General features: G+C 38.4%; 2 protein-coding genes across 7 annotated transcripts in view; one reads left to right on the forward strand and one right to left on the reverse strand.

Moving 5' to 3' along the window:
- Positions 1–6944, forward strand: part of LOC107754756 (nucleolar and coiled-body phosphoprotein 1-like) — a 12610-nt gene extending 5666 nt beyond the window's left edge. Inside the window, exons 6-13 of one of the 2 annotated variants that reach the window (XM_016571329.1) lie at positions 923–1053; positions 1213–1339; positions 1663–1721; positions 2609–2681; positions 3176–4216; positions 5103–5206; positions 5925–5985; positions 6092–6176. In XM_016571329.1, the coding sequence (XP_016426815.1) occupies positions 923–1053; positions 1213–1339; positions 1663–1721; positions 2609–2681; positions 3176–4216; positions 5103–5206; positions 5925–5945 (1556 nt within the window). In that variant the 3' untranslated portion in view covers positions 5946–5985; positions 6092–6176. Of the gene's footprint in view, positions 1–922; positions 1054–1212; positions 1340–1662; positions 1722–2608; positions 2682–3175; positions 4217–5102; positions 5207–5901; positions 5986–6091 lie in introns of both variants that reach the window. The other variant, XM_016571328.1, reaches the window with a different exon arrangement.
- A 2017-nt stretch (positions 6945–8961) lies between these two features.
- Positions 8962–14465, reverse strand: part of LOC107754762 (calcium uptake protein 1, mitochondrial) — a 95260-nt gene continuing 89756 nt past the window's right edge. For 4 of the 5 annotated variants that reach the window (XM_016571340.1, XM_016571339.1, XM_016571338.1 and 1 more), the window contains 2 exons: positions 11794–11883; positions 8962–9958 (listed from right to left, as the gene is read on the reverse strand). In XM_016571340.1, the coding sequence (XP_016426826.1) occupies positions 9795–9958; positions 11794–11883 (254 nt within the window). In that variant the 3' untranslated portion in view covers positions 8962–9794. The remainder of the gene's footprint in view (positions 9959–11793; positions 11884–14465) is intronic. The other variant, XM_016571342.1, reaches the window with a different exon arrangement.

Genomic DNA, 14465 nt, shown 5'->3' on the forward strand with positions numbered 1-14465 from the left:
AGTCGCATTATTGAAGTGCAGTATAGACATGTACACACCTTAATCACACTATTACCGTCGTTTAGGACTTTTCGCCACATTTTGCGGCAGGATACACACATGGCAGTGCTCAACCGTTTGATGGCAAATAAAAGAGCTTCAACACCTCCGTCGTCTGAATGCACGTACAAATAATTAACTGCATTGAAGCTTTCATAAAATTAAAAATGCAACATCCAAAACTGTACATGGCATCATCACGAAGACGAATTATATGTTTATGCGTGAAATTCCGGAGGGGACGTCAAATGACGTCACGTGGGACGTAATGACGTGCGCCATTAATCGAACTATGTACTAGGAGAACTACAACTTCCATTGGGAAAAAAACCCCCCTCAATTTATCCAGAATCATGCAGTTCTATTTTGCACACAAACAGCTCTTAAAGAGTCCAGTTTTTATGTAGCCTGTTGGTTTTTGTTCATGGTATTCAGCTGCAACTAAATGGTTTGCAAAAAAGAGACACAGGATAAATGTTTGATATCATTATTTAATCACATTGGAATCTAAACTGGGAATCGATAAGCGGAATCGGAATTGATAAAGTTCAAACGATACCCAACCCTACTCACAGCACATATTCTGTGCAATGAAGCCCGCGGCGATTCTCTCTAGTGCACACACGTACCATGTGCGGGAAAAAACCAAGCTCAGATTTTAAAATAGAGAGTGCATTTTTAATACTCGCGTGACATGCACGTCTGCAAATGACGTCAGAAGGCTATAATTGATTATGGTTTATTACTGCATCGATGCAGAATTGTCCATGTCCGCATGCATCGATGCAACGATTAATTTCGACACCCCTAGAGTTAATATTTTCAGGTATAATTGTTCAAAGTAAGTTTACTGTGGTTCAAAGTGGTGATCTGTGGTCTCCAGGAGCAAAGGCCAAGCCTGTGGCAGGGACCCCTAAACCGGCGTCCACTCCAGTGTCTGCAGCTCAGAAGAAGCAAGACAGTAGCAGCAGTGAGGACAGCTCAAGTGAATCCGAGGACGAGGCTCCAGCTAAGGTACTTCAGCGTACAGATTATAACTCGCACGTAATCATGCTTTAGAATTCTATTGCAAATTGTAGAACCTATGATTTTTTTTGTTCAGAATAAAAAAATACATTTGTTTGCCTGCTTAGTATTCACAATTTACAGTTAGTTCCTCTTACTTGATCACAGACAGCAGTAAAAACACCAGTCCCGGTGAAGACCCCTACAGCTAAACCCGCGGCCCCTGCAGAATCCAGCAGTGAGGTGTCATCCTCAGATGAGGAAGATGCACCTCCTACTAAGAAACCCAAGATTGGTATTACTACTTTTCTTTCACATCGGTCGATCTTAAAGTTGCTTTAAGAAATGGGATTTGCTGGCATATATCAGTGTTCCCAAACAACCAGTATTACAGTGATCTTGGACTTTATACTGAAAACTATCACCATGGGTGCGTCATTACGCTTTATTTACTGGATCAAGTGATCTCAACATAATTAAACTGCTTTTTTGGGCCATGAATGAGTCCTAAGCATGCCTCATTTGAACATGTTAAGAAATCTTAAAAGTGAGAAGACAAAAGTGAGTTTCTGAAAAAGAGGAGACAAACATGAAACTGAAGAGCATCTCTATTTACAGGACAATTCAACGCCGTCCCGCCCCCTGGAACACTGACCGCTCCAGCCAAAGCCCCTGGTAAGAGTTTGAAGTGTCCTGTATGAGTTACTACAGCAATAAGCCATGAGAGGCTGTGCATTACAGTGATGTTTAGTTAAGGGGTGTTATAATGGTTGCAATAATAATCAAAGTAAACCTTTATCCATAGATTTTTACAGACCTTCAATGATGTGAAGCAGCATGGTGCATTAATATAGAATTCAATTTTACATTTTTTTTTTCAATCAGCTGTAAGTTATATTTGTAATACAATCATTTTATGAATAACTGTATTTAAGCATGGTACAAAAAGCATAATTTCAGCACAAAAAAAGTTACAAATTATGTATTATACGAAGATATAGCACTGATTAATTTGCATGTCAGGTCCGAAGATAAACTTATCCTTAAGAAAAACATAGTTAAAATTAAACTTTAAATTAGCCGAAAGTTAACATTTCAAAGTTAAGAACCCTTTACAGAGAAAACAATTTGCTCTGTTTTTTGCTACAATAATCAATCTTACAGTTACTCGTATTCATTATGCTTTTTATACAAGCATGCTAACATTAGTTTTACATATGAAATAGTTTTTTTTTTTGATCCTTCAAGCTCGGAGGACGAAGCAGCAAAGCCAGCTGTCAAAGTCACACCGGCAAAAGCTGCATCTGCTAAATCTACACCTGCAAAAGTCGCTCAAGCTAAAACCACACCTGCTAAAGTCACCCCGGCTGCAGACAAGTCTTCATCTTCGAGCTCAGAAGACTCCGACGATGAGGAGGAGGCCAAGAAACCGGCAGCTAAAGTTGTCCCTGTTAAACCTGCGCCAGCCAAGAAAACGCCAGCTAAAGTCAAGCCCGCTGCAAAAGAATCGTCATCATCTAGCTCCGAGTCGGAGGAAGACAAACCGGCCACAAAACCAACCCCAGCCAAGGCTGCTCCTGCTAAAGCTGCTCCTCCAAAGACAACCCCTGCTAAGAAAGACGATTCCTCAAGTTCAGGTCAGTTGTCGTCACATCCATAAAGATACAACGTTTGCATTTAATCATTATTTACTTGCCTTCATGTCATTTGCAGAATGTATGATTGGCATATATGGAACACAAATAGAGTAGGCTTGCCGCGATAGACGGTGCTGACGGTGATACCAGTGTTAAGCCGCAACATCGTTTACGTCACTTGCCCACCGCGGCTTTGATTTTTTATAGTAATAAAAATAATTTAGTTCAGTAAAAGAACAGACACTAATAGAGATGTTTTGAAGAATGTTCATGATGCCCTTTTTCCATACAAAGAAGTTTCTACAACTTCCAGGCCCAATTTTTCTGAAGCCCTAAGCTTTGTTTTTTGGAGCTTGGTAGCCCTAGTCATTTACATTTAGAAGAATTGAGTGAATTCAGAGTTCTTGAGAAATAGAGTAATTTGGGTAACATTTGGGTTCTGTTTATCAAGATTGTATTGGCTTATAGATCTATTTTATCTCGCACCGATTCAGACAGCTCTGAGGATGAGGCACCTGCTAAACCAGCAGCAAAGTCCAAGCCTTTGAGCACTCCTAAACCTGCAGCCAAGCCCGCTGAATCCAGCTCTGACTCTGACAGCTCTTCAGATGAAGAACCTCAAAAGAAACCTGCCAGCAGACCGGTATCCAAACCTGCTACCCCAGCAAAACCAACTCCTGCAGCCAAACCGACAGCTAAACCAGCGGCAAGCAGCTCAGACTCGGACAGCTCTTCAGATGATGAGGAACCGCAAAAGAAAGCCACCGCCACACCAGTATCCAAACCTGCGGCTACCTCAGCCAAATCTACCTCGGCAGCTAAACCTTCCGCTAAAGCGGCTGAAAGCAGCTCCGACTCGGACAGCTCATCAGATGAGGAGCCGCAAAAGAAAACCACCGCCACACCGGTATCCAAACATGGCACCCCAGCTAAACCTGCAGTTGCTGCTAAACCAGCCGATAGCAGTTCTGACTCTGAAACCGACAGCTCTGACTCCGAAGACGAGACTCCAGCTGCAAAGAAAGCTAAACCAGCAGCGGCTGCTACTACTAAGAGCCCTGCCCCTGCCTCCAAACCACCTGCTCCAGCAGCTGAGTCCAGCAGCAGTGATTCGGACAGCTCCAGTGAAGACGAGAAGAAGGTGAAGACTGTGACGCCCAAAGCAGCAGCAGCTAAGCCGGCCGTGACTCCAGTTAGTGCGAAGAAAGCCGAGAGCAGTAGCTCTGAATCTGACAGCTCAGACTCTGAGACAGAGGCTAAGAAGACTCCCGCCAAGCCTGCAGTCACCAACGGAAAGGCTGCTACAAAAAAAACACCCACCTCTGCAGCAAAGACGCCGGCTAAAAAGACAGCAGAGTCTTCATCCTCGAGTGACAGCGGTTCTGATGAAGAAGAGTCGCCTAAAACACCAGCTGCGAAAACGCCACCTGCTACAAAAGCACAGGCTGCTAAGGCCAAAGCAGAGAGCAGCTCGTCTGAGGACTCTTCATCGGAGGAAGAGGAAACGACAGCCAAGACTCCTGTCACAACAAACGGTATTTGCAGGACTCTATATATCTGATAGCAAGGTATTTTGTGTTACTGGTTACCAAGCCCGTTTTTATTACTTTGAATGTGTTACGTAAACGCTTAAAATCAAACCTGTCAAATTTCGCCTGTGATACTCCAAGAAACGGTAATGCACCACTCAGCACTTTATGCTTGATAAAGGGCAGCGCAATCTTGAGACTTAAGTTTAACTTGTCATGTTATTGTAAAAAAACATGACTTCTATGTGTGAGACGAAAGCACCACTCAGCACATTTAAAGGGGCTGTTCACACAGAACGCAAGACAAAGGTCAGTGCAATGGAAAAATCACAAAGTCTCAGTATTTTTTTTTACGATGTTTAACTTGACAAATGTACATTTAGTGCATGTTTACATAGAAAAACAACTGAGAAGCACCACAGTTGGTTTATTGCCATGTTTTGAATGAACGACGCAGCAGGAAGTTGCATCTCACGTAACACAAGTTGCATAACTTGCAAGTACAGGACTGCACATCACGTGCAAATATTATGGTCCGTTTTATCAATACTACTTTGGTATTGAGTTATTTGCACTCCAGGTTCTTATGGTTTTGTCTACTGTCTTGGATAAAAATTGGTAGCACACCTGTGATGACTTGAATTGCTGTCTATGTAGGACGCTCAGTTTGGAATGGAGCCATAAAAGCCACCCATCCAAACAAATGTCATATTGCTTGTGGCAGGTCAAGTCAACACACTCAGATTAGCTTGGAAGAGAAGGCATTTGTTCCATCTGATGCCTCCACATCAGTGTTAAACTGTTGATATTTATCATCTTCTAAAGCATTTAGCCTTCAGCACCATTGTAAACCACTCCCATTTGGTTTTTCGCTTCTCTCCTCTGATCGCAGGCACAAAGAGGAAAAAAAAGGGCAAAGAGGAAGAAACGACAACACCCAAGAATACAAAAATCACCACATCCACACCTCAGACTTTTCCCAGAACCAAACAGAAGGTAAAGGGCTGTGATTGTGAGCATGCTTGTGTTGATGTTGACTCTTGTACAGTGCATATTCAAACACACCCAGGGGTCAAATTGGGAATCTGGAGGTGGGCGATTCTAGTTCCAGGCAAGACCTGCCCTGGAAATAACACTGAAGTCGATATGTTAGTATTTGTTGATCCAGTGAATCTTGCTATTGATACAAGCAGCACTGGTGCTTTACATCCTTTAAGCGTTAAAGGGATAGTTCACCCAAAATGAAAATGATTGTTTACTCACCATGTTGTTCCAACCCCAAGATATTAGTTTATTTTTCTAAACACAAATTACAATATTTTTTATGAAATCGGAGTGTTTGCTGTGTCCCTCCATTGAAAGTCTCTGCAAAAACTGACGCCTCAAAAGTAACAGACAGAAAATAGCTTCTTGTAAATTGGTTTTTGATGTAAAAATGTTGATCGCATTATAAGTGGACCACAGAGAACAGTACAACATAAAAATCAGAGGCAGTTCATCGCCCCTATAAAACTCGTACTTAAAAAAAAAAAAATTATATTTTAAACAAGTTTATAGCTTTTAGAAGAGGCAAGAGTTCCTCATTCCACTCACCTTACCAGAGTAAGAAGCTCCACTCCACTCACAGTTTGCTTATGCACTTGTGCTTAAAGGTATGTTCTGTTTTTTTCTCTGTTGTGTGACTTGTAAAGGAAAGCAATGCTCCTTTCCGTAGAGTAAGAGACGAGGAAATTGAGATGGACCCCCGCCTGGCAGACAATTCATTCGACGCAAAGGTAAGATGATAAAAGTGAATGCCTACTAGGTCAACGTTTACTGTAAGGAGAGCCTTTGTGCACGTATAGTGCTTTAATTCGTTCGACTCTTGTTACTTACTACTAGATGGGAGCCAACGGTGACTGGGGCCAGAAGGCCAACAGCGTGCTTAAATTTACTAAGGGCAAATCTTTCCGGCATGAGAAGACCAAGAAGAAGCGCGGCAGTTATAGAGGCGGCGCAATCTCCACCTCAGTGAACTCCATTAAGTTTGACAGTGACTGAGATCAATCTCAAATTAAGAACCTCTGAACTCTCCATGTCTGTCTGTCCCATTTGTCGCTACATCAGCTCTAGCAAGCACTGTTTTGACCCGTCTAGCCTCTGTTCCTGCGCATGTTCCTGACATGGGCCGGCATTGACTGAAGAAAGCACAAATCGAGGTGTTGAGGCTGTCTTTTTTTTTTTTGTTTGTTTTTACTCAATCTTTCAAGCAGTTAGACACTGTGACCACATGGTGGCGCCAATTCATTGTGTTTAGGCCTTTTGATTAGCTTATATGTAAAATATGGTTTTGGCTTCACTGTAAAATGTTTCTTAAAGTTGGCATGACAAATTATGGGCGTCTGTTCTAACAGGTAATTGTTAATATACTAGAAATGATAGTGATTTTCTTTTTTATTATTATTATTATACGTCAAAGAAATGTCATTGTAATGGTTGCGTTAACATTTTATGAGCCTATCCATGCATCTTGAGCCTGGTGGTTTGTCTGATTTGAAGAAGCGGTGTAGTTAATGACTCCGCCCACTTCTGTTTGACAGACACTGGAAGACCACCCTTAAAATAACACCTGAATCATCCTCATTCGGTTTTAGTTTTAATCTTTTATGGCTTCATATGTTACGCAGGATTTTGTAATTTGGTGTCCTTTATGATCAGTCTTGTAACTGTAATTAAAACTTGGACTGAAACTCAACTGTTTGTTTGTTTTTGACCAAACAAGTTTAATCCATATTTATGAAATCTTAGGTTAAATCTTAGGTTTACTCACTGAACTGTTATTTCAGGTGAAGCCTGTTTTGAGCATTTACAATTGAGCATTCAAAAGATTGTCAAAGGTAGGATGCGGTAAAAGGGATGAGGTCCGTGTCTATACTGATAATTCAAAATGTACAAGGCTCCTTTGACTATACAACAAGATTATGCATGTTAAGTTAATACATTAGGGTGTCATGAAAAACTTTGATGTTAATTTCTACTGTTAGCTGTTTTAATTTCATGTATGAATTAATGAAGTTGTAAGTTTATACAATTTGAACATGCATAACTTTTTTTTTTTTTTTATATATAAAATTGTGAATTTGTTAACAATTCGGTTAACACATAAGGTATAAAATATCAATGAACAAATCTTTTTAATGTTAATTTCTCCTATTTGTTTTTTATTTCATGTATGAATTTAAGTGTGAGTGATGTGACATGTGGCCAAGTATGGTGACCCATACTCGGAATTAGTGCTCTGCATTTATCCCATCCAAAGTGCACACACAGCAGTGAACACACACCCGGAGCAGTGGGCAGCCATTTATGCTGCGGCGCCCGGGGGTTCGGTGCCTTGCTCAAGGGCACCTCACCGTATTTATGCTGCGGCGTCCGGGGAGAAGTTGGGGGTTCGGTGCCTTGGTCAAGGGCACCGCAGTTGTGGTATTGAAGGTGGAAGAGAGCGCTATACATTCACTCCCCCCACCTACAATCCCTGCCGGCACGAGACTCGAACCCGCAACCTTTGGGTTATGAGTCCGACTCTCTAACCATTAGTCCACAACTTCCCCACTACTTTACGGACATTTTTATACACAATATTATTGATTGTTTGTGATACCCAAATGCATTAATGAATTGAACCTTATTGTGAAGTGTTGCTTTTCATGCTGTTAGAGTATAGTATTCTCTCCAGACAAACAAAAAGGTAATGGGACAAATAATTCATGAAAAGTACCCAGAAGCCTGCTTAGATCTGCCGCTGATTGCATAAACTGTATGGAATGGTTTCACCAGTTCTCTAATTTCTCGCCCTCCAAGTTTTGACTACTTTACGGACATTTTTATACACTCAATATTATTGATTGTTTGTGATACCCAAATGCATTAATGAATTGAACCTTATTGTGAAGTGTTGCTTTTCATGCTGTTAGAGTATAGTATTCTCTCCAGACAAACAAAAAGGTAATGGGACAAATAATTCATGAAAAGTACCCAGAAGCCTGCTTAGATCTGCCGCTGATTGCATAAACTGTATGGAATGGTTTCACCAGTTCTCTAATTTCTCGCCCTCCAAGTTTTGATTGCATGTAGTGTTTTCTGCTTTGTCAGTTACATAAAAACTTGGTACAGTCTAATTTGAATCCTAAACATCAGACTAGTTCTTATGACAACATAGTGGCTGTGTTTATGGCTCACTTGTGTTACTGGCTCCAAGTGAGAAGCAAAAACTTGAAGTTTTAAAGGTAAAGTTTTGCTGACCTTTTTTTTTTTTTTTTTGAAAAGGAAGTTCACAATCAAACCCCAGATTCCTCCAGCCAGCTCTGCAGTGAGTTTAATAAGTGCATTGTTTATCAGAAATAAATGTTTCATGCGATGATGAAAGAGGCTCATGGGTATGTCCTTACATTAGCACAGATGAAGGGCTGTTAAGTTATTCAGCAGGGAGCAAATGCTAATTCACCTCAGATAAATGTAATGCTGCCCTGGGGTGGATGTCTAAAACGCTGCTCATACTGCAGCAAAGTGAAATTCAGTGTTTATTTGAATTATGTATCTTATTCATTAATAAAAATATGCAGCTCTTTATCATTTCATGGTCTGAATAACATGGTAAAGATATATATATATATATATATATATATATACACTACTGTGCAAAAGTCTTAGGCCATTACTGTTTTCGCCCAAAATGGTTTTAATCCAGTTATTTCTATTGTACATAAATCATAAATTCTGACTGGATGAGCCGCATGTAAATTAGTTGTAAAATGCTGATAAACATGTTAGTGTTCATTTTTCACATGACATAAGCAGCCTGTGGCTAATGAAGAATACTTAATGTATTAATTGACTACATGATTGTCTTGAATAAATCAAAGTGTTTAGTGAACATTGTGTTTTTGGACACGTTTCTGTGTTCAAGTATGACATTCAAGTATGAGCATTTGTACAGTATGTAAGAAACCTTCACCTTTTTGTGACCGTTGGAGGGATTTAAGCCTTAATCAAATAATCAAACCCCCTCATATCATTAAATAACACGTAAATACACAGACTGTAAAATGTTTTAATATTATAATTCCTTCAGAAAAGCCATTCAACAACGCGATTTTCAAAATATTAATGCAGCTTACAACTAAATGAAAATTGCTTCTTGTCGCTGGATGCTAATAAATCAGTTCTGAAGTGGAGACTTGAGACGCACTTGACAACAGGAGTGAAAAATAAGGAGCTTTTTGCTGAAGAAGTGATGGTGAGTGTTTTAAAATCAAAGCTGAATATCATATGAATTATCTGAGTAAGTCCTAACATTCATTTCAGACCAATGGCACTTGATGATGACCTCTCTCGTGTTTTCACACGCTTCAGTCACATTCTAGTGTATGTAGAATTGTGCATTCAACTCCAAAACTGGCCGACTGCAAGAAATAAATACAAGATAGTGAGCTCTGTTTGGATGTTGAGTAGAGTTGCAAACTCCTTCCAAAGGAGTTCATCCCTTAATGATTAATTATACTCCATATGGAGCGTAACATTAATGGACGGGCGGCCGTCTCAGCCGTTACTGCTGTTTTGGCATGGCAAAGTCCCAGGCAGTGTCCTGGGCACACTTCCACATGGCACGCACCAGCCGGGTGAAACCCATATCCTTGGGCTTCTCCAGCCCACGCATCAGCCGCTGTTTCATGATGGAGATAAACTCCTTATTACTCAGCTCCCCATTTCCTAAAAAGAAGAGCAAATTAAATAGAGTACGTGTGAGAGAGAAATATGATGGGTAATTATCACCGTCAGTGCCGCCCAACTCCATACGCTTATCAACCCTCAGCAGAATTTAAAGTACTGATGCAGCAGGTCTGGTGCTGTGCTCATGTAGTTGTACTCATTAAAATGCACACACAAAAAAAAAACATTTACAACATTTGTTGCATAAATAGCACCATGCAAAAAAAACTAAACAAAAAAAAAACCGGAACTGGATTGTAAATATTTCATGTTAAAAGATGCTTAATTATAATTCAGATAAATAAATAAATAAAATTATTAATTAATTAATAAAACTTGCCTATATTCATGACTAAACTAATAACTGTGAGTGGACCACTATTATTATCAACAAAAACAAAGACTAAAAAAACTACTGAAATAAATATTAAATTAGAGTTAGCAAAAACTAAAATTGCAAATGTGCACAAAAATATGAATGAAAACTCAAAAAATATGATACAGTACAAATCATTTACAACATTTGTCGCATAAATAGCACCATGCACAAGAAAGAAAGAAAGAAAGAAAGAAAAAGAACCAGAACCAGACTGAAAATATTTCATGTTTAAAGATACTTAAATATAATTCAAATAAATAAATAAAATAATTAATTAATTAATAAAACTTGCCTATATTCATGACTAAACAAATCAATGTGAGTGGAGTGGACCACTATTATTATTATTATCAACAAAAACAAAGATTAAAAAAACTACTGAAATAAAAATAAAATTTGAGTTAGCAAAAACTAAAATTGCAAATGTTCACAAAAATATGAATGAAAACTCAAATAATTATGATACAGTACAAATCATTTACAACATTTGTCGCATAAATAGCACCATGCACGAAAAGAGAGGAAAAAAAAAAAGAGAGAAATAAAACAGAACCGGACTGAAAACATGTAATGTTTAAAGATGCTTTAATTAATTAATTAAATGAATAAAACTTGCCTATATTCATGACTAAACAAATAACTGAAAATGTGGACCACTATTATTATCATTAATACCACTATTATTATCATGACAATTCAAAATGAAAAATTTTATTTTTATTTAAGTTTTCATATTCTGAATGTGTCAAGACTGACTTTAGACTATCTGTATATTCAGTATAACAAAACGAAACAAAACCAAACACAACAAAACTGAACAAAAACAACACAGAATCAACAACATAAAACAAAACCAGGGGCCTGTTTCATAAAACAAGTTTACCAAATAAGCCAGGTGTATTTCAGTTAGCCTGACTTATTGTCAGTTGATTTGGTTCAAAATAAGTCAGACTAACTTAAATAAACCTGGCTTATTTGGTAAACTTGTTTTATGTAACAAGCCCCAGAACACAAAACAAAACCAAACACAACAAAATTGAACAAAAACAACACAGAATCAAACAAAACAACATAAAACAAAACCAGAACACACACACACACACACAAAAACCCCATCCAATTACAGAAGAAGCAGCTGTTTGATTACAATTTCAATATCAAAACAAATGAACTAAAGTCGTGAAACGTTCAAAACCTTAAAAAACTACTATCAAAAAAAAGTCTTAGGTGGCACAATCATAAAAAAGTTCTCACTGTGTGTCCTCGATATTTAGTGATATGATGACTGATAATAATCTGATCTGATGTTATACTTGAAACATTAAAGTCTAAAATCTGCTATATTGGTACTAGCACTTAACAGTCCATCAGTGTATCAACCAGTGTCATCAGTTTCAAAAAATGATACTTCTGCTTTCCAGATTGAAACAGGGACCTGATAAACACACGGACTCACCGTCGCAGTCGAAGAGTGCAAACACCACGTCACACACGTGGTCAGACAGCTCTACCTTGGCCACGGTTCGGGCCACCTGCTTCATGGTGGCTGTGGAGAGAGTAGACTGATGAATGAAGAGTGCTGATCAATACTGGACATTCATTCCCATCTCACAGATAGGACAAGAAAACCGAAGAGGAGGGAGAACCGACTGCAAGCTAAAGATGATGTCTAGTAGGTGCTGGTGTGTCCTCCGTAAACTACTCTGGTCATGTGACAATTTGCACTATCCATGTAACATTGTCCTTGAGAAGGAAAAAAAAATTACAAATTCCATACAAAACGTCTTCAGGTTGCAGATCACACTGGCCAATGCTCACATTCCATTCAAAACACTTCATACGAATAATGTCATTGTTATTGATAAATATTTAAAAAAAAAATTACAATTAATTAAATATGCTAAATGCAGTTAATTTTTTCTACACGGTTCATTTTTTAAAAATCGTGTTATTACATTATAACTCAACCATACTTCCTTTCTTCCAAACTCCACCCTCCATGTCAGTGAATTTGCAAAATGATTGACAGACAGGGTTTCTTATACAAGCCTGGGTTGCTCCTCTGACCCTTTTTTCTCTCCCCGTTGACAGAGTGATAGCTCATGACACCTATTTCAGTGATATCCGTCAGGAAGTGGGACATTTTAGCTCTATTCCAAAACCTGAGCTGCCTCCATAAGCAGCATTTTAAGGTATCATAGACAAGCCCAAGACAGTCCAAAACATTGCCCATTTAATTATTCTCCCTAGAATACCTTGCTTTAGCAATAATTCTAAGGCAGCATTATATGTATCATTCGCCAAAAAGACAATCGCAAAATGCCCAATTTTTTTTTTATGCAAAAAGGATAAATTATAAATATACAGTTATTTAAAATAATTAAATCCAGTGTTGTTGTTATTAACTAAAAACTAACTTAAAAAATGAAAATTTAGAAAGTAACTGAAAATAAGTACTAAAAATGACTAAAACTGAAATAAAAATAAAGCTAAAAAGAAATATATTTAAAGACAATATAAAAATGACAAAAGCACAAAATTACTGTACTAAAATGAAAATAAAACAAAAAATGATAAAAATAGGAGCTAATTCAAAATATTAATACAGAGGTGGCCAAAATGATTAGAACACTAGTATTTTCAGCAGCTAAAAAATGGTTTTAAGTCGGTTATTTCTATCTTTTGCTGTAGTGGGTCAGTAGGAAATATCAGTTTAGATTTCCAAACATTCATTTTGCCATTAATTGTAATAATCCAGTGAGATTTTTGTCTAACAGCAGCCAGTGCTCCAAACAGAGATCTGATCATCATCCAGTCTGTCTGGAATGACATGAAGAAACAGAACAAACTGAGACAGACTCAATCCAGAAGAACTGTGCTAACGTCTCCAAGATGCTTCAAGATGCTAGGTGTAGAAACAAAACTACGTGTTATCTTCTAAACAAAATAATCTTGTACAATACCTTCAATGACAACCTCAAGACAACCTATTATTATGAACAATTCTGTTTATAACTATGAATATATGTTGTTCTGCACGTCTCTTATAGCGAAAGAGTGAGAAAAGTGCCTGTTGGGAACATAAGAGAAGGTCATTAGTAGTGGTCACAGGAAACCAGACAAGCCAAAAAGCATCCATCACAGTCAGTCTGACAGCAGCCGGCCTTCCAGACACAGCCTTGAGATCAGAATACAGACGAGAAAGAGAGCGATTCCGAAGATGACAAGCTGATAAAAAGCCTCTTTTGTCTTCATGAGGATCAGTGATTCCCAGTTTCTGGGTGTTATGGGCTAGACGGACAGAGAAATGAAAGAGAGACACAGAGTTATCATCCTACGCCGAGAGGAATCAATTGTGAGATAAGATCTGTGTGGAAGTGTGCGGATGTTCGGAAGGCCAGTACTGGATGTTTATTTTACCTCAGATCACCAACCGTCACTAACAACTAATGATTTCTGACTGCTTTTGGAAGCGTGTCCGCATCTTTACACTCTATTGATAACTTGAGCCATTTGTGCAGCTTTTGGAACGATAATCTGGGTAAAAAAAGAAACCCAAGACTCATTCTGAAGCAGGTACCTAAACCATATCTAGAGACCAGAATATATTACAGAGACTTGGGGTTGGATTTTTTATTTTCATTTATTTGTTTTTCTTCAACCAGCTGACAATAGATCGCAACAGTCAGGTCCTGGAGGTAAAAACTCTATTCATTTTCTCCATAGGGAAACTGATTTTCAACAATAGCTATGTTTCCATCCAAAGATGCGAATTTAACTTATGCGCAAAACTAAAACATTTGCGAATAAAAGCACCGTTTCTATCCAACGAGTCAAAGAGAACAAAATCGCCACTTCCTGATAAACTGAAAAGTCACATGACTTTTTTCAATGCGCATGGTGGAATTTATTTGGTAAATGTGTTTCCATCGTAGTTTATGCACATTTTTTTTTTATCGGATAAAAAGTAAAGATGGACCGATACCACTTTTTCCAGTACTCGCCCGATACAGATACTTTTATTTTTGGTACTTGCCGATACCGAGTACCGATATGCATATTTGCATTGTTTAAATATTAGGTACAGAAACCAAAAGGGTATGTATAATGTTAGTTGGTTAACTTCAT

Source organism: Sinocyclocheilus rhinocerous, unplaced genomic scaffold, assembly GCF_001515625.1.
Source record: "Sinocyclocheilus rhinocerous isolate Xijiao unplaced genomic scaffold, SAMN03320098_v1.1 scaffold232, whole genome shotgun sequence".
Lineage (NCBI taxonomy): Eukaryota > Metazoa > Chordata > Actinopteri > Cypriniformes > Cyprinidae > Sinocyclocheilus > Sinocyclocheilus rhinocerous.